This window comes from Ammospiza caudacuta, chromosome 1 (assembly GCF_027887145.1).
Source record: "Ammospiza caudacuta isolate bAmmCau1 chromosome 1, bAmmCau1.pri, whole genome shotgun sequence".
NCBI lineage: Eukaryota > Metazoa > Chordata > Aves > Passeriformes > Passerellidae > Ammospiza > Ammospiza caudacuta.
Genome location: NC_080593.1, coordinates 119,844,390 through 119,868,189, shown reverse-complemented (window position 1 = coordinate 119,868,189; position 23,800 = coordinate 119,844,390). Strand labels below are relative to the sequence as shown.

At 37.6% G+C, this 23,800-nt stretch overlaps 1 protein-coding gene across 3 annotated transcripts in view; it reads left to right on the top strand.

Annotated features, from left to right (window-relative positions):
• The window catches only part of ARMC1 (armadillo repeat containing 1), a 35,219-nt gene that overhangs the window by 4,574 nt on the left and 6,845 nt on the right, over positions 1-23,800 (top strand). For all 3 annotated transcript variants that reach the window (XM_058801483.1, XM_058801474.1, XM_058801491.1), the window contains exon 3: positions 3,674-3,765. In XM_058801483.1, the coding sequence (XP_058657466.1) occupies positions 3,674-3,765 (92 nt within the window). The remainder of the gene's footprint in view (positions 1-3,673; positions 3,766-23,800) is intronic.

Sequence of the window (23,800 nt, the reverse complement as noted above, 5' to 3'; positions counted from 1 at the left end):
AACTTAGGTTAGAAACAACCTGCCAAGGCAACGTAGTCCAATCCCATGCCCAAATTAGGTGCACTCAGATCACAACTCATGGTTGTGTTCACTTGGTCTTCAACACCTTGAAGGATGAAGATTCTATAACTTCTCTGGTACACTCTTCCAGCATTTGAACAGCCTCATGGTATTAAAAACAAACAAACCAACCCAAAACCTATCAGTATCTAATACAATTGGTTCCAGCTTTTGCCTGTTTCTTCAAATTCTAAATCATAAATGCTGAAGTCCTGATTTCTTATCCTGAATTGTAATATTAGCTTAAAAATGTATTTCTTGCTTAGAAATGGAAGAAACAAAAGTCAGAATTTAATAATTTTAAGAGTTGGATTGGAATTCTAAGATTTTAAGTTACTGAAGTTTATGTGGTGCTCCTTTTTTTTTCAATTATGTCATTATTTAATTGTAAAGAATATGAAAGAGCAAAGAGCTCTGGCTTTTACATGTGTACATGGCAGGTGTACATTATTCTTTGTATCACTGGGACCTATCTGTGCCATAATTCTTTGGTTTTCATTTGTGTTGCTCTCATAGTGGATATTAGTGGACTTCTTGAAATTACTTTAGTGACTGATTCTTTTGTGTATGGGGGGGGGGGGGTCCCATAAGGAAACTTGTGTCCTGCTAATTGTTTTTTAGGCTAGCCTTGCCATAGCATTTGGCACACTGTAGTTTTCTTCAGTAGGAGGACGTAGATTTGAGTTTACTGTCCTTGGAAACATGTTGCATTGATTTTCTTCCCAGTGTAGTTTCCTTAGGCTGTGGTCTTAAAAGGAGTTCTTGTTTGGAAGAACTGTCCCACTGTCTTTTTCCTTCCTTTGTTATGTTGGGCTGTGTATTCTCCCTGCCTGCTTGGGATTTGCAGTCTCTTGATCATGTTACAAAAACTAGTTCTGCATAAAAGAACTGGTTTTGTCAAGAGTGATGAGCACTAACCCAGTTTGCAGTGTGGTTCCACAGCCCCTGACAGTATTCAAGTTTTGTTGAAGGGAAATCTCCTTGGGTGAGGATGGGAGGCAGATGGGTTGTCCCATGGAGTGATAACCCACAGTTAGAGTGGATTGAATTTAGAGACCAGGATGTGGCTGCCATGAGAAATGATCAGTTTACTGTGGATACATGTTCTGGTCTGCTATTCAGACTCCTTGTGTTAATGAGTTCTTGAACTGCTTAGTATCTGAAGGTTTAGATGTCTTTGCTGACAACTTTTTAGCCTTCATGTTTTATATTCTTCCATTCTGAAAAGTCTTTTTGTTTTTGTAGTCATCCTGTTGGTCAAAAAGTGCTTCCATTTGAATGGGAGTAGTTAAAAGTAATTATCTTCCATTAAATGTGTACCTAATAAAAGGATGTGCAGCGCTGAGTTTAAATTTCTTCTTGTACTGCTCAGAAATTCCTGTACTTGAAATTGTAATAATCTGTAATCTGTATGAATCATAATAGTTCCATATTTAACTTTTTTGATGTGTTGTAGAACTGTTCAGGGAGGGTGGGTTTTTTTGTATGAAGAATTGATATGTATGTTCTGTATATTTCTATTTCTGGTTTTCTCTAGTCTTGATTTCAGAAATTCTTTATGATATACTTCAAATGTTAGAATTTTTGAATTATATAAATTTAAAAAATCAGAAGTAACACAGATAATACTATTTTTTCCCCTCTGAAATTTGGACTAAAATTTTTTGAAATAGGACCCTGAAGTTAAGGAACTACTTTAAAATTTCACATCAAAACCATCAAAGATGCCTTTTTATCAAGACTGGCAGCAGTGTATTTTATGTTAAACTATGCAGGTAGTCCTGTTCATTATGTTGAACTTAGTTGATGACCTCACCTATGTGAGCCTTAAAGCTAACCCAGGTAAGTGTTTAGCTGAACAGAAGCTGAGCCAAAGTTCATATCAATAGCTTCCCCTATGCTTTCAGTATACTGGATTTAATAAGTGTAAATGATCTCACTTCTTTGAAGGGATACCTTTGTATCTCCTGTGGAAGGCAGGAGGGATGGGAACTTCCTAGTGTTGAAAAGTTGGGTCAGTTAAGTTGGACTCATGATTTATTTGAGCTGTGACTCAAAAAGTTAGCAGTTAAGAGAATAGGTTTTTCTTTGTCCAGCTGAGTTGCACCCTTATTAAATTGCCAGAATAAAAATAAGAAACTTGTTACACTGGCAAGGATAGGTTTCATAGCATGCAAGTTACTTGAGAGATATCATTTAGGTATTTCCCCATAGTTGAAAAGTACAATAATAAATGGATATACAGCATTTATAAGCTGCAACTATTGATACTGGTCCTCATCAGGAAATAACAAAAATCACATCTCAGGTTCTTACCATGCCAGACAGCAACCAGAGTTTCTTGAAAGGCAGTAAAACAATCTTGAGAATTTTACCTGATATGTGCAGAGGATGACTTGGAAAAAGCAAGCCCTTTTGATAAGTCCTCTATTTCTGAGGGGATTAAGGAGCATGTTATTTTTAAAGCTGTTACTGTGCAGTGTAGCTACTACATGGCTATATATAAAGAGTTGGTGTGCTTCTAAACTTTGTGTCACAAACCCCATTTTATAAATCACTGTATTTGTGTATTGCAGGATTTTTCAAGTGCAGTTCTTGTACCTACATCAGTAAAACACCTTTGGAGGCTCCTTCTAAGAAAACTTTCTCAGCACAAGCAATAGAGAGATGTCTCATGAAAAGAAGGACTGACATTTTAATTGGAAGAGTGTTATGTTAGGAGGATCATATGAATATGCAGTTACCAACTGAGGTCAACAGTGTAAAATTGTGCAAAGAGCCTACCTTGAAAGTCCAGTAAACAAAACCTTGAGCAATGAATAAGTGTAATTTCCCAGTTTAGGTCACAGTAAGTAAGAAGCTTGCTGCTGCTGGTGTTCTTATTCCTGTATGGAATGATGAAGTTGCAAAAAAGTCTTCAAAAGCTTATACATCTTTTAGAACTCCTTTTCTGGGCAGTAGGAACTTGGTAGTGGTGAGGTTTCTATTTCTAGTACTGGGGTAGCCCACAAAATTGATGGAAATTATACTGGAAACATCATGTATAAAAATTACTTTAGATCTCAGGTCACATAAATGTTTACTGGAAGGGACTTCTGGAAGTCATTCACTTCAGTTTCCTGTTTGATTTGGGACTGTCACCAGCACTCAATCAGGTCAGTTGTAGCTTTGTCTCGTTCATTCTGCAGTTCCACTAGGTCATCTGTTCCGGTGTTGTGCTACCTTCAGAGGAAAAAAAGCATTTTATTATACCTGATTTGAGCTTCCCAAGCTACAATTTGTGGCTGTTCCCCCTTGTCTCCTGCTGTAGAGGAAAGTTGGGCTCGACCATCTTTGTAAAGGCTTCTTGCATAGCTGTAGAGAGCTGTTAAATTGTCCCTTAGGCTGTCAGCTGGTATTAGCAAACCCTAGTCTCTCGAATTCTCATAGATTAGATACTCTGTGCTTTCTCTGTATTTATAAAAATAAAATATTTTTTAATGTTCATAGTGGTGATAATTCTTTCTCTCCCTACTAGACCTGCCTCTGTGACTGTTTGCAGATGTGCACTAACAGAAAGGAGTGGTGATGTGCTGGATGTGTTGCTGATCTGCTGTGCTCCTCTTTCTTTCAGGCTCTCCGCTATTTGGCCGAGTGCCGTGTCAACAGAGAAAAGATGAAAAGTGAATTGGGTATGATGCTCAGCTTACAGAATGTAATACAAAAGTAAGTAAGTTTACAATGGAATGTTGGATCCAAACAGTGTAAACATATAGTTGTGGTACAAAGTGCAACTTGGCCTGAATTTGCATACTAAGTTTCTAATATTGCCTTCTTGGAATTATGTGGCTGCAATTAAAGATTTTTATTTTATGTTATTTTGAATATTTTGAAATACTTATTTGCAGGTCATTTGCCGAACAACAAAGTTTCTTTGCCTTGTTACAAGATAACAAATTTTGTCCCTTTCCTTCAGGTTCTCTTGAAATCCTTCCTATCATTGTATAAGATTGCCTTGCAGTAGTGCAGTTAAGGAAATTGCTTGGCATCTGCCACATTTATTCTTTGAACCCCACCCTTGGGTAGGGAATTTGTTTCAGTGTATTTCTGGAAGTAAGTATCTGCAGTTCTGTGTTGAGAGAACATCTTGCAGGTGGACTAGAAATTAATGAGGTTTATAGTGGTCTCTGATATCTTTGTATGAGGTGTCAGATGGGTTGTGTCTCTTAAAATTTGTGATTGTTGTATTTTCTCAAGGTTTCTAACTGCTGAGTCTTGAGTACTGGAAGATCTCTGTGTACATGCACACTGGAGATGATGCACTTAATCATCAGAAATTTATGTGATTAATTGAGGTGAATCACTATTCAAAAGAAACCCCAACAGCCTCCTTCAAAGATGATTCTGTCATAGCAGAAATTAACTTTCCATCAAACTATCTGAAAGTGATTATTTTACACAGTTTGGTAGTGCTCTGTTGGAGCTCTAGACTTTGGAGATGTGAGGAGCTGTTCCATGGGGGTGGAGAAAAGTCATGTTGCTGCATTGAGATGCCTCAGATGTTGTTTAAAACAATTATTTCGAATAGGGTAAAACACAAGTGGAATTGTATATTAAATATTTAGGTAGAAAAGTTTTGAGTATTTTAATATGTTAGTTGAATCTCTGTCACTAGTAGATGTATGAGTTTCTTTTAGGAAAAACACAGGGCTTGACTTTGCTAGTTCTTTCATCTCACAGCCCTGCCAGTTTTGGCAGTGTGTCCTATTATCATAGATTGTTAGGGGGTTGGAATGGACCTTAAGGATCATCTAGTCCCTCCCCACTAGACCAAGTTGCTCAAGGCCTCATCCAGCCTGGATTTGAACACTGCCAGGGTTGGGGCACCCACAGCCTCCCTGGGCAGCCTGTTCCAGTGCCTAACCACCCTCACTGTAAATAGTGTCTCCCTAATATCTAACCTCTTTCAATGTGTACCTATTGCACCGTGTCCTATTGCTGCAGTTCCTGATGAAGAGTCCCTCTCTGGCTTCCCAGTAGGCCCTGTCAAAAACTGTAAGGTTACAATGAGGTTTCTACCCACAGCCCCAACTTCCTCAGCCTGTCTTTGTAAGGGAGGTGCTCCAGTCCTCTTGCCAACTTCGTGGCTCTCCTCTGGATTTGCTCCAACATTTTTGTGTCCTTATGTTGAGGACACTGGAACTGTGCTCAGCAGTTTGGGTGGGGTCTCATGAAAGCAGAGTAGAGGGGGAGAATCACCTCCTTCAACCTGCTGGCCACACTGCTTTTGATGCTGCCCAGGATTCGGGATTATTATTGGATATTACAGGATTATTGTTGTATTTCCCTCTGTCTGACACTCCTTGTCTAGATGTGTGAACCTGAAGGAGGAGAAATTATGATTTGTACTCAAGTTCTGTGTGATCTAGGAAATATTACTACTGTTTATCTTTAAGTACTTCAATAATTGTGCTAAAGCTGAAGATAATAGGCTATTGGCATGGAATTCAGCATTATGCCTGAGTATCACCTTGTGATTCACCACTTATGCAAAACAGAAGGATTTAAAACGTGTCTTAAAAAGAAAAATGAACGAAGTTACTAAAATTTAGAAGAGATGTGTCAGTTTTTAAAAAATAATGTGAAAATTATAACTTTTGAAATGATAGGTATTCCAATATGATGTATGGAGAGAAAAATGGAATTAAGTCTTAAGATATTCACCTTTTCTAAGGACAAGCATAATTAAGTGAACTATACAGAAGTCTTTGCTACTTTTATAATAACAATAAGACCTGAAACATTTAGGTAATGACAGAAGCATGTGTTTAAAAAGAACTTACTTTTAGTATGAATTACGTGTCTATTTGGAGTGCAGAGACATTCTGTAAAAGTTGAGAGGGGAATGGCAGTTCATTATCAGTCTCTATAGCTTGCAAATATTACTTGGGAAACATTGAAGAGATTACCATAAAATTCTTTAACAACATTTTTTTCTAGGTTTCAGTTTCAGGGGCCAAAAGAGCAAAGTTCAGATATGTGCAGAAAATGAGAGATAGGTCAATGAAAACTGGAAATCTTGTAGGTGTTTTTTTTTTCTAGAAAGCTCTTTGGCAACAGTAAGAACATACGTTGGATTTGTGTGCTTGTAACATTTGGAAAGTGTGATATCATGAAAATTTAAATACATAGCATCTTCAACCACAAGACTTTGTCATGTGCTTGTCAGGATTTTAGGTTTTAATGTTGACAGGAAATGCTGAAGTTGAGTTTTGTACTGCCTGCATAAATATGGGGAAAGATGGAAGAAAAATGATGAGAAGATAAATGTAGACTTCTTTTTATCACAATAAGGTTTTGGGGTTTTTTGTTAGAAAGTGTGTAGGGCAGAAATCAAGGTCTCTGCTGTCTTTGATTTGTTTTACAAATTGCAGGTTCTAGCTTTTAATTGATTTCAGTTTACCAGAAGATGATGTAGTCTGTTGAACTGAAACTAGACATTAATGGATGCTTTGGTCAAAATTACTTCATGCTCTTCTGTTCCCATGTACTTTCCAACATCTGTGTATTTAACTCATTGTTCTATCTAAAATATTTTTTATTATTTTCAGAATTTAATTTGGGATTCAATTTTTTTTGTAATGTGGTACAAAAATGCAAATAAATGATACAAAAAAGATAGGAACTTCTGTCAGAATTCTGCTTTTCCTGTTTTTGTTTCTTTCTTTCAAGTGAGACAGAACCCAGCATCTTTTGGACCAGAAGTTGTAGTCCCTGCTTTTAGCTCCTGACAGATGACGCACATCCTGTCATCTGAATAGTTCCTTTTCAACAAGGATTTTTCAGCTCTCACTGTCCATTTTCTCAGTTAATAATATTCACTGGCTTTCCCTGTTCAGTGCTGATTTATGACAAACTGTATTCTGCCACTGATAAAGCTGTGGTGTGTCTTCTCAAGCAATGAAATGGAGTGCAGGCAAATCACAAACTGAATAATTGTCATATTTCAAACTTAAGTTTATGTTCAGCAGTGCTGAACTGATGCTGTGCTAGGAAGTGGAGGTGTTTTAGCATTCCAGTTCTCTTTTGCTTTCATTTATGCAGATCCTGAAATTTGAGGGCTTTTCTCGTCATGTGTCTTTTTATAAGCCTTGAAGGTTTCTGTGTTAGAGACCTGAAGTTCAGATATGGAATTTTTTCTCATAGCCTAAGTGCAGCTAACAAGTCTAACAGATCTTTAGATGGTCAATACCATCAACTGGAAAGTGGTTGGAATTGGTTTTCTACTGTTGGCATCTTTTAGTAGTACATGGGAGCCTTAGGCACCAGCCCTAACCCTTCTATTGAAGTAATACACAACCTATGGAAAAAGGCTGTGCCACTTAATTAAACTCAATATCACAATGCCAAAATACTATTTGTTTCATGAACACTACTGAGGATGAGAGCTGAAATTGAGTGCCACCTGTTTATCCAACCATAGAATCAGAATGATCAGGGTTGGAAGGGACCTTAAAGATCATGCAGTTCTGACCTCCTGCCTTGGGCAGGGACACCTTCCACTCACCCAGGTTGCTCAGAGCTGCATCCAAGCTGCCCTTGAGCACTTCTAGGGATGGGGCATCCACAGCTTCTCTGGGCAGCCTGTGCCAATGCCTCACCATCCTCACAGTGAAGAATTTCTCCTGTGCTGGGGACCTCAGTGGTAAGTGGTAAATTGCACTGCATCATGAACAATGAGTAGGAAATATTTGGGACATCTGTTTGACAGTTCTTTGAAGTACCTTCATGTCTTCTTCCGTGACTTCTCAGTCCTCTGGTATTATCAACTTTTTGCTGTTTTGCTCATTTTAAGTGTTAAAGCTTAGCTGTGAAAATCATGTTGCTGCTCAAAACTGATGTCTGGCTGACTCTTTAGTTATAGTACACTTAAGGAACAAAGAATAGGTTTCAGGTTCACTCTGACTGATTTTCAAGGCATATGAACACTAGATTTTGCTAACCGAAGAGTAACTTAAATTTAAGTGTAGATCCTGGAAGCTACAGGAGAATGTCAGCTCTGAGGAGTACAGAATGAAAATTTGATGGCGGCTAGATATTTTTATGTTTAAGATTTGTTTTCTGACTGAACTTTATTTGGAACGCATGACTTTCTAAGCTTCTTCATGTGAAAGACTTTATATGCTTTCATATTTTCTAGGACATATGAAGAGCTGTTTCAGCTTTCATGGAATACTTCAAAACATTTTTCAAGTATAAAAATTTATGGTTCCCTGTTCTTTACTTGCTGCTTTTTTCTTTAGCAAGGGAGAATTTTTTCTTTTGTTCACCTACATCTGCTTATTTTTAAGTGAAATTTGAGACATAGCAGACCTTTAAAATATCTACCTGGAGGTTTCCAAATTTCTCTTATTTTTTTTATGGCTGATATTACAAAAATGTTACACTCCCTTGTTATGTGTCCATGCAGAAGTGCTTGGGTAAATAGGTAAAAAAAGAGAGAAGAGATTGAAGCTCTTTGAATACTGGTATTTCACTGTATTCCAGCAGTCATCAGCAGTAATTTAATATTGAAAACTGGTTTAGTTGCTGGCTTTATGAATTGTGTAGAGGACTTAATGTGTCCATATGGACTTTCTAAAATGTTATTAGCAGCTTCTAGAATTAAAATTAATTAGGATTTATTGCCTGCAAGGAAATACACTAATTTGTGTTCAGAGTGAAAGTGTCTTTTGATGGACAATAAAGGTCAAAGTTCATAATTTTTCATAATCTTTATGAGCAGCTAATGGTACTGTTTCAGTATAACTAGTATGTATTTAAAAAAAAAAACACTGATGAAGAGTCAATGCACTAAATAGCTCTTATTATGGAATGGCAAATTACTGAGAGTAAAATTCCAATTACTTAGCTAAAAGAGCTTTTCAAGATAGTCTTCCTTTGCCAGGTTGTCAGATTTAACAAGCTGAACTAAATCCAGTGCATTAATCAGCTCTTCCAATTTATTACTTGCCTAAGAAGATTAGGGCAATTAATATGTGTTTAATTAGAGTCCCTTGCAGATCTGGTAAAATACATGCAGTCTATAATTGCTGACTTCTTACTCAATTTTAATTTTTGGTAGTCTTAATTACCTGCACTTTTTGAAAACTTAATTATTCATTGAAACCAGCAAAGTTTAAATTTATGATATATGACAAAGAAAAAAGGCAAAAGCCAAATATTTCAGATAGTATTTGTTGAAATTAAAATGGTAGGGATGTTGCATCACAACAGTTTTTTAATTTTTTTGTTGTGTGGCATACTATTTTTTCTTTTTTGTGAGAGGATGAGTGGTTGGAGAAAGACAGGGCAAAGGCCATATATTAATTAGGAGGTAGGCAAAATATGTATTTAAAGGGATATCTGATGATTAAAGGGAAGTTGCCATATAGCTTCAAGATAATACTTTGTGAGAAATTACAGTTAAAAACCTCTAAATATTTAATGTATTGATGTTATTAAGTGGAATGCTTAAATTCTGATCTGCAAAGGAGAAGGAAACAGCTTTTTATAGACTGTAGAGATTTTATTTTTCTCTGCCTGAATCACTTAGTAATGCTGTTTTTGTAATCCTTGGCATGTGGGGTTTCTTTAACACATCAAAGTTGAGAAACAGTTGAGATTGGCTAATGGGAAGCATGATTCTGTTGCATGATTCTTTTTGCACTCTGCAGTACTTGTGATTCGGCACTGAGAAGTTGTGTTTTTGGAGAAAAATATGATTATCCTAGGCCTTGGATTTTCGTGTGAGCAGTAGGTTCCAAAAACTTTGGGTTTAGTTACTGTTTCCAAATTGTGCTGTATCACCTGAAGGAAGAATAATATACACATCTGTCTGTTCCATGTTAACTTTCCTGGGCCTTCCTTTCCAGTTCTTTTTCCCAATACAGTGACAGCCTTGGTTGCTGGTGCATCTCTGGGCTGTGGGGCTCCAGTGACTTTATTGCTGGAGCAATGTGTTTGTTAATAATAGAAGGTCACAGCAGGAAGATGCCTGCAGGCTGTTCTGTTCACATTGTTAAGCAAAGTAGCTTAATATTCCCCTCTCCCCTAGATACCCTGAGTTTCTTTAAAGAATGTCTTTATTGGTATATTTTCTGAATGGTGGAAGTTTTAGAAATAGATTGTTTCTTGAAGTTACTTTGGAAAAAGCATTCTCTGCCCCCTTTCCCCCAAACAAAACAAAGCAGTGAAATATTACAAAATGTGGGAGACATCAGTATGTCCTCTTTAAAAATACCATGTTATTTGTTCTAAATAACTGAAGGCTCCTTTTGTCTCTCAAATTTTCCTGGTATTTGAAGGAGATTGTATCTAGGGGAGACGGTTTAATGTAGTGAGCTACCTCAGTTAGTTAGGAGTGTTCTCAGTACAAGTTCTGCTGTTTTTGTTTGTGGTGAACTAACAAACAAAAAAAACCCTAATAACTTTGGTTCAGCAGTCTTTGTTTCCTCTAGTGAATTTCAGTGTTAATAACCATATAGAAGGTTATGACCTCAATGTAGAGATGCTGGCACAGGAACAAATGATGACAAATAAAACACAAAAAGCATTAGTTAAAATCCTACTGTTACAATATTGGTGTTAACCTAGACTTTAGTCATGATGTAATAGGCTTTCTGGGAGAATTTTACAGCTGCTGTGAGGTAAGGAAATAAGGTTTTAAGTCTTGTAAAGATGGATGTAATTTGTAAGACTAGTGGAAGACTGGATCATCAGCAATTCAAATGTAACTAGCAATTTAGGTGTTGAAACACTACTGTGAGTTTATATTTGCATGGGTTAATAGAAATTAGCAGTCATGTAAATAACTGTTCTAAAGGTTTGTTTTGAGAGGTACAACTTAGGATAAGCTCCCTGTTCGTGTATAGATTGATCACAAAAAAATACAAAAGCATGACCTAATAGAGGGGTGTCTTGTGTGCCCTTACAAGATGTACTTTTCATGTTAGTGGGGGATTTTTAAAATTTTTTGTTTGTCTCAGGACCTCTCTGCAGTCAGAGACATTGCACAGTCATCATTTCTACTTGCATGCAACTTGCTTAGTGAGCTCTACACAATCAGTACTGTTTCTGTACTCAACAGTTTAGGTGTTTGTAAATCTCTAGTTTGGGATTTAGTGTTTTCTATTTCTTTCATTCTGTCATGTGGGTGTAATTCCTATTACAGTATTTCTGACTGCGATCAGAAATACCGCGTTGTTCTGCTCTTTGTTCTCCAAGCTATTGCTTTTACCTCACAATGTTCCACTTGTCTGGCACTTCTATCAGGACTGTTGGTTGGGCAGCTTTACACTGCCTGATGTCTGTCTCACTGTGATCCAGGTACTGTGCTTCCATGGACTTTTCAGAGTACCAGTTCAGTACATACTGGTTCAATGGAGCAGCTTTTACTCTGCTACGTCAAAACATTTGCACACTCCATGAAACAGCAGAACTTCTGTTGCTGGTTTCTGTGCAGCACTTGCAGTTGATGCAAAACTTTCTCTGACACAACAGTGCTTGCTTGCATTTCATCAGTTTCTTTTGCTTCTTTTCTTTGATAGAAATGTTCCGTTTTCTTGGCATTTTGAGTATTTCATGTTAACTAATGGACAAATAGTGAGGTAACAAAGTAAGTAGTTGTTAATACAGTGTTTTTATAATGAGTACCTGCAAGTTCTTCAAAATCATGGCCTTTGGCTGGTTTACAATGATTGGCTTAAGAATATAAGCAATGAAAGTAGTTACCTATCCATTGAGGTGCCTAAGTTGTACAGTGGTGATTTATGTACAATTACCAAATTGTGGGTTCCTAAACCTGGGAGAGAATTTTCAGTACCTGCTACTGAGTAAATAGGCATTATTGTTGCTTTTCTGATGGAGGGAGTGCCACAATCATAATTGCTTTGAATGCTTTCTGTTTAAATGGGGAAAAAATTAGTTGGGCAGTTAAAAATGAGCTAGTTGTTTTTCAGTGTAGGCAAAAAATACTGTGATGAGTATTGCAGAATTTAAAAAATAGAGAACTTTGAGACACTGAGAAAAAGTTATTCAGAATAAAATAACTTTATTAAAACCATGTCTTTTTAAAAGCCTTTGTGCTCAACTGTCTTATCCAGTTTCTTTATTTAGAAATTGGCTGAAACAGAGAGTTAAATATTTTAGAAAATCATTTAAGATTATTTACTTCTTATATTTTTGCAGAATTTATATTTAAACAGAGAACTCAGAAATGTTGATTATTAAAAAAAGAAGTGGTTTACAGAGTGAGACACAATATTATATGTTAAAAAAGATAGAATCTGAGTTGATATTTAAATAACTGCTGAGTGCAGGATTGGAAACAAATACTAATGCTGAACTTGGTGCCTCAAGATCTGCCTGACATGCTGTGCCAAAGGCAGCTTCTTTGCTTTTTGTGGGGCAGTTCTGTACCTGTGTTGAGGGGTAGAGATTTAAGTGGATTGGCAGAATAGTCAGGATTAGTAATGGCAATGCCTCCAATGGTAACAGACACTTCTAATGCTCGATAACCCTTGTCATCAGCTGGTGGTGAAAGCATTTCAGGAATACAGTGACCTTCTCTGGTTACTGTTGAGTTTACAAGAAAAACTGCTGAGGTAGATTCTTTAGTATGCTGACTTTTACTGATGTTTACTAAAATTAAGAGCTAGGAAGGCTTAAGGTGCTTTGAAATTAAAGTAACAAATTGTGTGGTGAAGTATTTAATACCAATGCAGGTGTGGATTGACAGTATTGTAGGCTGCAGTAATTTACTTACAAAAAGGGCATTGATACATTCTTAACACTGTGAAGTTTCTCACCTTCTCTTACCAGTGTCAAATGTCTACATTTGGTTTACAGTGACCTTGTCCACAGATGGTATTTGTCCCTCGTCGATGACCTTCATAGTAAGCATCCCAAAAAATTGGAGATTTTTTTCTAGGAAACCATAAGTGGATTACCCTTTTTTTAGTCTTTTTTTTTTTTTTTTTTTTTTTTTTTCATGAGGGCTGCTTGATCAATAAACATAATAAGGTGCTGTGTGTGATTAGAACTTAGATGGTTTCAGTTGGGTATTACAGGCAATAAATGCTACAGAGGAACTTACTAATGATGATACAGCCTTCATAAGTAGTTTCTGGATGGAGCTGTTATTTCAGAAGGAAGTGAATTTTATGTGATTCTCAGTTGGATGTATTTCTATCCAGGAATATGCTCTGATACTTTGTTGTTTTGCAGTACCTGCTACGATATTTTTTGGCAGGATTTCCATTGGATTTTGCAGTAGAAAGCCCTCTCTAATAACTTGAAACAAATTTAAATTGATAGCACATGCTGTATTTATACAGTACATCATCAAGTTCCTACAACACTTCTTTTAAACCTTGTTGTATGCTTCAGCCTATTTTGCATGGGGACTACAGTCCCTTTGGTTAGAAATGAAGCTGTTAATACTGGCTTACTTAAAAATAAAACAGTCAGTTCCTTGCTAATAATTAAGTAGTGTAAGAGTAGGAAAACAAGATGTTTCAATAGTTACCTACTTTGAGTCTCTACTGAATTAATATTAACTATATTAGCAAATTAATCAAATACAAAGCTTAGACATAGATATGCCTACACAGATTAAACCTGCATTTTTTTCCTCTGGGACAGGTTGCTGCTGCAGTTTAATTTGTATTATTTATACAGGCTTTGTTCAGGGAAGCCTGAATCTTAGAGCTTTCAAACCCTTTGTTTTCTTTTTTTTTTTTAAACTTTTCTCCTGTAAATTTCAGAGAAATAATCAGATTAACCTCACTTTTAAAAACTAAAATAAACAGTAGAGATTTTAAGATAGAAATGAATTTTCCAAATCCTTATAGACTATAATCAACTATTATTATATTACATACTTAGTGCTGTTAGCATGCTGATAATACAAGAAAGTGGTTGGCTTCCTCCAAGATGTTTCTTAAGTGCTTCTGTGCTGAGACTGATTTCAGCACTACCAGTGCCTCTACCTGGTCACCACAGCATCATCTCCAGGAAGACCTGGCTTTTTAATGCAAACATTTTACATCTTTCATTGTAAAGGACCAGAGACAGTTGTTGCCCTTAAGATGTTTTTTTTTTCTTTTTAGCCCTGATGCAATTTGTTGGAACCCTATAATAAACATGATTTTTGCCATCCATGAAATTATTACTGTTCATTAGCAGGCAAGATGTTGGAATCAGCTACTGTGAATTTCAACATGGAGTTTGTCTTTTATGTGGACTCTTGTCTAGCAAATGCTGCTATGAATCCTTTTGAGTTTAGTTGAGTTAACAGGCCCTGCATCTTTTTTTTTTTATGTAGAGTATGTCCATATGGTAGATACCAAGCTGTGGGAGATCAGAAGTTGATTTTCCATTTAGCGTATAAATAGCGAGAGTTAAACAAAATTGGATGAATAGCTGGGTTAAGCATATGGCATATGTTCAAATCCGTTCTCCCGTTCTTGGAAGTTCATTCACTTCTTGTGATCAGAGGACAATAGAATGAATCAGGAAAATGTGTTAAGTATGGGTAATTAATCAATTGCTATATGTTTAAATTATATCACAGTTGCTGATTTTACAGCAGTTAGTGGGATTGTACTGTGATTTTACTCTTACTTAGAACTTTTTTAATATTTAGGTTGTTTTGTTTGCTTGTTTTCAACAGTCTTCAGGACATTCCAGCAATTTCATGGGGTTTTTGTGCATCTTCAGGTTCAGTAGGTATATGATGTAAACTGAGCTGGAAGTGGCATTGTGAAATCCAATCCTTACTCCTAATTTCAGTGGGGTATGTCTTGTTAAGTACAAAATCAGTCTTAAGACATCAGATTTCCTTGTTCATTACAAGTTTTTTAGTTTAGTGTCTCCTGGTCAAATTGTCACAGCTATGACACGAGTAGTGTGTGGAAGGCTGGCCAAGTGACAGGGATCTTGCAGTTCTAGGGAGCAAAGGCTGGCCAAGTGACAGGGATCTTGTAGTTCTAGGGAGCATTCTAGGAAAATGTGACCTTGCCTTGTTGCTGTGGTGCAGCCACCTTGGAGCACGTGGTTGATGCCCCTGGAGTGTAGGCACATAACCCTGCTGTACTCAGGCTGGGCTTAGGTTCACTGAGCAGTCCACCTGCTTGGTTTTGGGGTTTGAAGATCCATGGTGCTGCTGCTTATTCTGTCACTTAAAGCTTGCCCAGTCCTGCAGGTTCTCTTTTTTTTTTCCCATTCTACACTTTCAAATTGTTTTTCCTGTTGTTGATCCATTACTATTCTTTCTATACTGTTATTGACCAACATAAGGATCCTGCTGTCTGTATTCTTCAGGATTTTGACTTTTTTCTTTTCAGAAAGCAGGTGGTAATAATTTTATCAGCCGCTCTGTGATATTATCTGGTCTTTGCTGTGTTTTTGGGGCTAGAGGGAACTGAGGTGTAGCATGGTAGTAGCGCCATACCGGGATTCTGAGAAGGTGTGTGCTGAAGTAATGCTGCTCTTCAAGTTGTTTTCAAATAACGTGCCTGCTGCCTGGAAGGAGTCAGGAGAGCAGTCACCTGCTTATGAGTGAGCCCACTCATCACAGGATGCACTAAAAGCTTACAAGAAAGAGCAGCATTCATGGAGATAAGAAAGAATCTTGCCCTGGCACTGGAGCAGAACAGGCAGAAAAGCAGCTAGATCAGATAACTGTCTTGAAACAGATTGCTTTTTCTCTAATACCATGCTCTTTCTTTAGGGTTGTCATTCATGCTCAAAGTTTTCATCAAAACCATGTCAATCACTGTGTCTCACTTCTAAAATCAAAGATTAGTGATTTCCCAGCCCCCTCTTACAGAATGTAACAACTCTGCAGCTTACTGCTCCCTTTAGTTGCTGGAAACAACTTCTGTCTTTAAGTATAGGAAGAAAGTATTGCAAAAGAAATTGTTCCCTGGAAACAAATACATGAGTGGTCTTAAAGCATAGTGATCTGAGTATATGTTGGCTAGCCATTTGTTACCCATGACTAAATGATAAATCTCTACTGTGTATGTACTTTAAATGTTCTGACATGCATGCACTTGCCCAACAGTGATGAAACAGTGATAGAATTTGTGTCAATCCATGAAATTCTTACTTGTGCTTTTTGTGTCATATGGGCTACTATATGCATTGTAATGAATTAAGTTTGTTTATGGAAATAAAATGATGGTTGAAAATATCACTACTCAGGATCTTAGGGAAGAATATAGGGACAGTGCTTGCATGTATGAGGAGGATTGGGATCAAATGAAAATATCTGCTTTTATGTGATTATGGGTTTTCTCTAACTTTTTGGAAAGGTACTTGCATCACTCTGTAGATGAGGTCTCTCAAACTAATGTTTTAGAAGGAAAAATTACATTCAGTTCTTTGTTATGTTCAGTGATTTGGGATTCTTCTGTAAGTTATGTCAGAGAGTTGTTGATACTTTTAATTTATGAGTAAGTTATTTAGGATGGCATTTGCCAAGGTCTTGTCTAATATTAGAGCCTTAACTTGGATAATGAAGATATTTTTCATCTTCAAACTCTTCATATTCGTTACACTTGAATTGTGTTGTGGATTCTTTTTACAGATCTGCATTTTAAGGTTCTACTGTCCGTTACTATGTAAAATTCTTGAGATGTCAATACAGGAAATTTTTCTTGAGTTAACTTTAAAATGTCTAGATCTGTTTCCTTATTTTGTGTTTAGAGTTTATCTTTCCTTCACCACTGTTAGCTACTTTTCTTTTTGTTTTTACAGAGCTGCTCTTTCCTTTGTTTGGTTTCCCAAGTATTAGTGAGCAAGAGCTCAGTGATGAGCCATCCAGTGCATGTCCACCTTTTCTGTTTGGCTGTGTCACAGCCTTTGTCCATGATTTGTAAGGCTATATGTCGTGCTCCCTTCTTATGGAGCCATGCTAACTGAAAATATATATAGTACACACAGTCTCTATGTGAAAAGTGTTGTTCTGTAAGTGGTGTACTGCAAATGTACCATTCTCCTGTATCAGTTTCCTTGCTTGGATCTTAACAGAGTTCTGGGCCATGAGTTCTATCATAGAGGCTACCTCTGGTTGCCATTTTCTCATAGAGGTTTCTCAGTTTAGACAAATGAGCTGTAGCTCTTCTCCATGAGGAGGGGAATGAGCTGTAGTTCTTCTCTGTGTATCCTGAGAATCATAAAACATCCTCAGTTGGAGGGGGTCCACGAGGACCATCGAGTTCAGCTCCTGGTTCTGCACAGGACAGCCTCACAGGTCAGCCTTGACATGCAAGTGATGCCCAATTCTAGACTTAAAGCTGAGAATGGTCTCTGTGTCTGTCTTCATTTCTCTTGCTCATGAGCAGCCCTGGAGAAAACAGGCCCATCAGTACCAGGCTCAGATTGGTCCATAAATTACAAATTGAATACTCTTGAACTACATCAGATTCAGAGAGTAACAGTGTAAACTGAGTGAGCTGATATGTACTGACTTTTTGATCTATGTTATGAAGTTACTTGAGATTAAAATATTTATTTAGTTTGCCTGTGTGAGCTCATCTTTGGCTTTATACTCTTATTTACTAAACACAGTTAGTGCATAAGTAGAATTACAAAGAAATTACGTATTTGGAGTGAGAAACCTGGGAGCAGTGTTCTCCTGAAGTCAGTGTCATGTTTGAACCAGTGAACTATTGGATTTTTAAGTTTTGTATTAGAAGTTTCTAAATTGTTATTATAAGGCATAGTTTCTCTGTGATGACTGTGTGTAATAAGATCTTGCTATAACTTAAGGTGGAACAGGTTGCCTAGGGAAGCTGTGGATGCACCATTCCTGAAGGTGTTCAAGGCCACGATGGATGCAGCTCTGAGTAACCCTGGTCTAGTTGAAGGTGTTGCTGCCCATGGCAGGAGAGTTGGAACTAGTTGGTCTTCAGGGTCCTCTTCCAACCTTAAGCATTCAAGGATGATTCTAGGAAGATGAAAACATCAGCAGTACTCAATGACAAGTTCTAATGACTTTGAGAATGATGCCTTCCTTTTTACATTTAGTCTTGCCTTTAGTTCATGATGCTTTAACATAGAACAATTTAGGACTGAGCAGTGAACTCTAAGTCTAAATATGAGAGCAGGAAGTTTCTGAAATCAGTCTTTGTAATTTTCAAATGCATTAGAATTATGTAAGCTGTCATGCAGAACACTTTGAAAGACAGTGTGTAAGGAAAATAGTTGGCAGGAAATTAAATAAATTTTTGCTTTACTTACAAAAAAGCCTATCTGCTAAAATATTCTTACCCTGAAAGATTAGAGATCCACAAGTAGGTAAAAATAGGTATGTTCCATGTATATTGCTGTTTGAATTTACTTAGTGACTTCTTGATATGTGTTCACAGACTCACAGGGTGATTGAGTTTGGAAGGGACCTCTGCAGGTCATGGGTCCAGCTCCCTTCTACTCAGACATAGGCACCTAAACCACATTGCCCAGAACCATGTCCAGGAAGCTTTTGAGTATCTCCAGGGATGGAGACTCTACAACCTGTCTGGACAGCTTCTGCCAGTGCTCAGTCACCCTCACAGTGGAAAAGTGTTTCCTCATTTTTCAGATTGTGCCCTTTGCTTCTGGTCCTGGCTTTGTCGTCTTTGCAACCCTTTTGGGTATTTATGTGCATTGCTAAGCTCTCCCCAAGCCTTCTCTAGGCTCAACCATCCCAGATCTCTCTCCCTTCTTTCATCAGCCCTGTAATCATCTTCCTGACCCTTTTCTGGACTCTGCAGCGTGTTCATACATCTTGTGTACTGGGAACCCAGACCTGGCCACAGCACTGCAGGTGAGGCCTCAGCACTGCTGATGAAAGAGGCAGGATGACCTCCCTTTATCTGCTGGTAGCACTCCTGCCAATGCAGCCCAGGATAACCAGTAACCTTGGCTGCAGGGGCACTTTGCTGGCTGATGATTATCTTTGTGTTGAACAGGTTCTTTGCAAAGCTCCTTTCCAGCTGCTCGCTCAGAGATTGTGCCTGATCTGAGTGGTGCCTGGGGCTGTTCTTCCCCAGATGCAGGTCTTTGCACTTTCCCTTGTTGAACGTGATGAGATGCCTGTCAGCCCATTTTTCCAGCCTCTTGAGGTCTGTCTGGCAGACAGCCTCTTGAGCTGTCTGATGTATCTGTCACTCCTTCCTGTTTTGTGTCATCTGCACATCTTGTTAAGGGTCCATTGTGACCCAGATAGTTAATGAAGATACTGAACAGAACATGGGACCTGGTGTTGATCCCTGCTGTACACTGCTAGATACTGACCTCCAGCTGGGTTTCATGGCCTTGATCACCACCTTCTGGGCCTGGCTATCTAGCCAGTTTTCAGTCCCCATCTCAGTCTGGTCAGCCAATCCATCCTGCATCAGCTTCTCTGTGGGGATTGTGTAAGGGCCAGTGTCAACAGACAGTAGCCATTTGCTCTCCCATCCTAGTGAAGCCAGTTGTTTCATTGTAGAAGGTTCCTGGGGTGCTCAGGCATGACTTTGTCTTTGTGAATCTGGGTTCACCCTTTCTTACCACCTTCAGATTTTTTCTGTCACCTTCCCAGGGGTTCAGATATTATCAGAGCCTTGAAATTTTATAAATGGACAATTAACTTTGCCATCTTTATTGTGGGTAGTGGGCAGACTGACCAAGTACATCCAAAAGCAGAATTACTACAGAAGTGAAACTTCTGGAATTAAATGACATAAATCCCCTTTCAATGGAGTCTGGGATGTAATTGAGTCTTGGGTAAAGAAAAATTCCCTCTTTTATTTGGAAACCTCCTGTGTCCAGGTTATAAGCTCAGTAGAAACACAGTAATGAAATGCTGTTGTAGTGTGTTACATGTTTGGCTAATGTGTCTTTAGAGCACAATGGATGCCATTAAGGAAAGGCATGCAATAGTTCCTGTGCTTGTGCACAGGGCCTGCTCTACTCTGAGCAGAGTTACAGTTGCATGTTTCCTCTGGTGCAGCAGTTAGTATGTAATTTACAAGTAGGTACACACGTTTATTTTAAAAAATATGCATAAAATATTACAGCTTAAAAAAGGATAAGATTATCTTTTACAGTTTCACGCCCTCATGTATGTATTTATAAACTTATTTATGTCTTGCCCTTCTCTGAAAGGGGAAAATCACTATATTAGTCTTTCTCAGTCTTTGTGCTTCTTCTAAAGGAGGAGACTTAAGTCTCTGTTACCTTTGCATCAGATGAAGCTGTGGTAGGAAGGTTGTCATGCCCTTCTGTTATAATTTATGATGTTGTGTGTTTACTTCAGTCACAGCCATAATGCTGTACACTGCTTACACATTCTTTCCTAGTATCCATACTCTGCCCACATCACACACACCTTTGGAGTTGTAGCCATTAGTTTTCATGTCCTTTAAGGTTAGCAGAAACTTTAAAAAATGTCTTGCCATGCTAATAAAACCTCTGCAGTACTTGGACCATGTTTAAAAAGTTATTTCTAATAATAGTGCAGAAAATGAGAACTATTTCTTGTATCCTCTTATGACAGATACAGCACGTGTCACTTGGATTCTGTGTTCATACTTCTTACACAGCCAGCCTTGGGTAAACATGATGGAAGGACAGGCAGCAATCTAGGATGACAGGAATTCTGGAAGACAGTGAAAATTAAAGGCTTGAGTTTCTGACAGGCATCTTCTGAGTCTTGCTGAAGTAATGTAAGATGCTACCGCCTCTGAAAGAGATGGTAACCAGCTATTGCCAAGTGTTATTCTGCTCTAAGTAGATGCTGCCATTTCCCTAGCAGGGTAGGAGAACACTAGTCATAGAATCACAGAACAGCCCAGCTTGGAAGGCCCCTCAGAAGATGATCTGGTCCTACCTTTCCTGGGAAAGGGGACCTAGATGAGACTATCTCATGTCCTGTCCAACTGTATCTTGAAAACCTCCAGTAATGGGGGTGGTACTGTGTCCCTTGGTGAGATTTTCACTGATGGAGTGTTCTCAAACAAGCTCTAGCTGCACAGTGAATTTATAGTATGCACCTGCACCTTCAGTGGTGACTAAAGTGCCATACTGGAGTGGGAGAGAGCAAGAGTTCCCTTGTGCTGCTCTGATGGTGGCAAGAGGTTGGCTCACACAGCTGTGGGCAGTGTTAGCTGAAACTGCTGACACACTGGTGCTGGGAGGACTGGTGTCAGTGCCCTCAACATTTTCTCATTTTAGGCAACAAAACCACAGCCCATGAGTTAGAGTAGTTTTAGAAAAAAACAAAACTTCCACTGTTTTGTGGTTTCATTTTATGTGCAGTTTCATTGTATTTGTTTTTATTAGGAATATAGTATGTAAGGAAACAGACTCACCACTGAACATCACCTTGGTTTTGCAACCAAGAGGCTTTATTATACTTGCTTCCAGATAGGTATTTTTTCCCCTTAAAGATCACAGAATCTTAGAGTAGTTTGGGTTGGAAAGGACCTTTAAAGATCCTCTAGTCCAAACCCCCTGCAATGAGAGGAGATATCTGCAACTGAATTTTCCAATTTGATGTTGAACGGTTCCTGAGATAGGGCATCTTCTGTTTCTGTGGGCAATCTGTGCCAGTGTTTCACCACGTTCGTCACAAAAATTTTCCTTTTATCTAATCTGATATTAAGATATAAATGTTTCTGTTATTTTACAGCTGTTGCAGAAATTGCTTTAATGACAGAATAACAGGTGGCTGAAAACTTGTATTCACTCATTTTACTAGTATATTTTAAATTGTAGAAGGTTTTGTCAGGCATTTTGGGCATCTTTGTTTAACTGAGTTGCTGGAAGTATAGTATTTTGTTTCTGCAGTGTAAAACTGGTGTACACCTTCACTTGGGATTGTTTTGCAGTCTGTTATTTCTAAGTGGCAGCCATTGTCCTTGGTCCTATAGTGTAGTGTCTGAGTTTCTTGCTGCTTTTTATTACACAGTCAGTTGCATATTGCTGATTCTCTTTAAATAAGATTAAAGTCTTGCATTTGTTTGGTTTTTTTTTTAAGGTAATAGGGGTAACTTAGTGGTAGATAGTGGTAATCCTCTGTTTGGAAAAATACAGGAAATTATCTGAGTATGTTGTTTGAGAGTGTGTGTGTGTATGCTCATAAATTTTATCAGTATAGACTTGTTTTAGGAAGATCTTGGAATGACTGTGTCAAATAAGACCCAATTTACTTTTGTGTTTTAAAGTCAACAGGTTGTTTCAGTTGTGCAGTTAATAGCAGATCATTAGTTTTCAAGAACTGTGCCAACTATAACGTTGGGAGAATAAAACATATATGAAAATCATTGTTGACTTTTTTGTTTCAGGCATTTGAATATTTTATATTTGCTGACATAGTGACAGCTTTAAATTCTCTTTATTTTGCATAGGTTAGTATAGTTTTGCATATATATACACACACACATATATTAAGGCAAGTATTAAGGATGCCTTTATTTCTGACTTTTTTTAACTCTCTGATGCAATAGTACAATTGTTTTGAAGCAAAACCCCTTACCAACTGCATAGTGGGTGCTGTAGGTGGAATAGTGACATTTTCAGTAGTTTGCTTAGTGAGCTGTATTTAAATTTACCAAAAATAAAACTTGTCTGTTGTAAATCGCTTGATATTGACAGGATTGTTGTTGAAAGAAATTGGGAAAACTAATAGGTGGGTTAATTCCTTAATCTCTTGATAAGCTATCACTTTAACAAAAGCTGTTTTATTACTACCTCAGGACGTCCCGTGGCATGGCTTTATTATCAGTTCTATTACTTTAACTAATAAATGATGGAAGGATGAAGTTGAAATCTTTGTGAGTTCCCAGCACTTTTTTCTGTGAATTAACATAAGCGATTTCTCAGTATAGGAAAGCAGAACATGAGCATGTATTTAAAACTGAACATATGTTGGAATGCTTTCCCTTTCTAGGTCTTGGTTATTTGCTTATTACTGCTTATTTATCTTTCTTTTTTTTCCCCCCTCTGAATGTTGTTAATCCACTGAATTATCTCAAGAACTGACATTTTCCTTTCCAAATGGGTGCTGTTCAAAACAAGGTGCAGAGAAGTAAAAAAAAAGGCTAGCTGAGACCCCCACAAGCCGAGAACTCCTAACATGCTTGCTTTAGTATTCTCTCTTGTCCATATGGTAGGATGGAAAATGTGTTTAATGGCTGGTAATTAAGGAAGTCAAATGGAAAAAAAAAATCTAAAGGTACTTGTTACTTACTTAGTGTTTGCTAAACAAAGCAGCAAAGCTGTCATTCATCATTTTAAAATTAATTGCAAGTTGATGCAGTAATTTTGTTTCTACACAAAGCTTAAAGTCACTAGCATAATTAAAACAGGGCTGAATTTGGGCAACAGATTTATATTAGTACCTGATTAAAATTAGTTTAAAGTAAATCTTAACAATTCAATATCTGTTGAGTCTATTATCTACTTTTTTCTATCTAAAAAAATGCTATCATATAATTTATACCATAAATTTTAGTCTAATCCAGAATAACCTTTGGATTCTTCAAGAAAATTTGTGTTTCTGCTGTGCTACTGATGCTCAGTAAATTTGGAGAAGAAAACTTCGGGAAAGATGCCAGTTCTACAGAGAAATTATTTTTATTATGTAGCAAGGAAAATGGGAAACAAAACATGTCACAAGGCGATTGGAGAAGTTCTGTTATAAAAATATAAAGCTCAACACAAAGTAACCCTGGAACGCTGACCATGCACT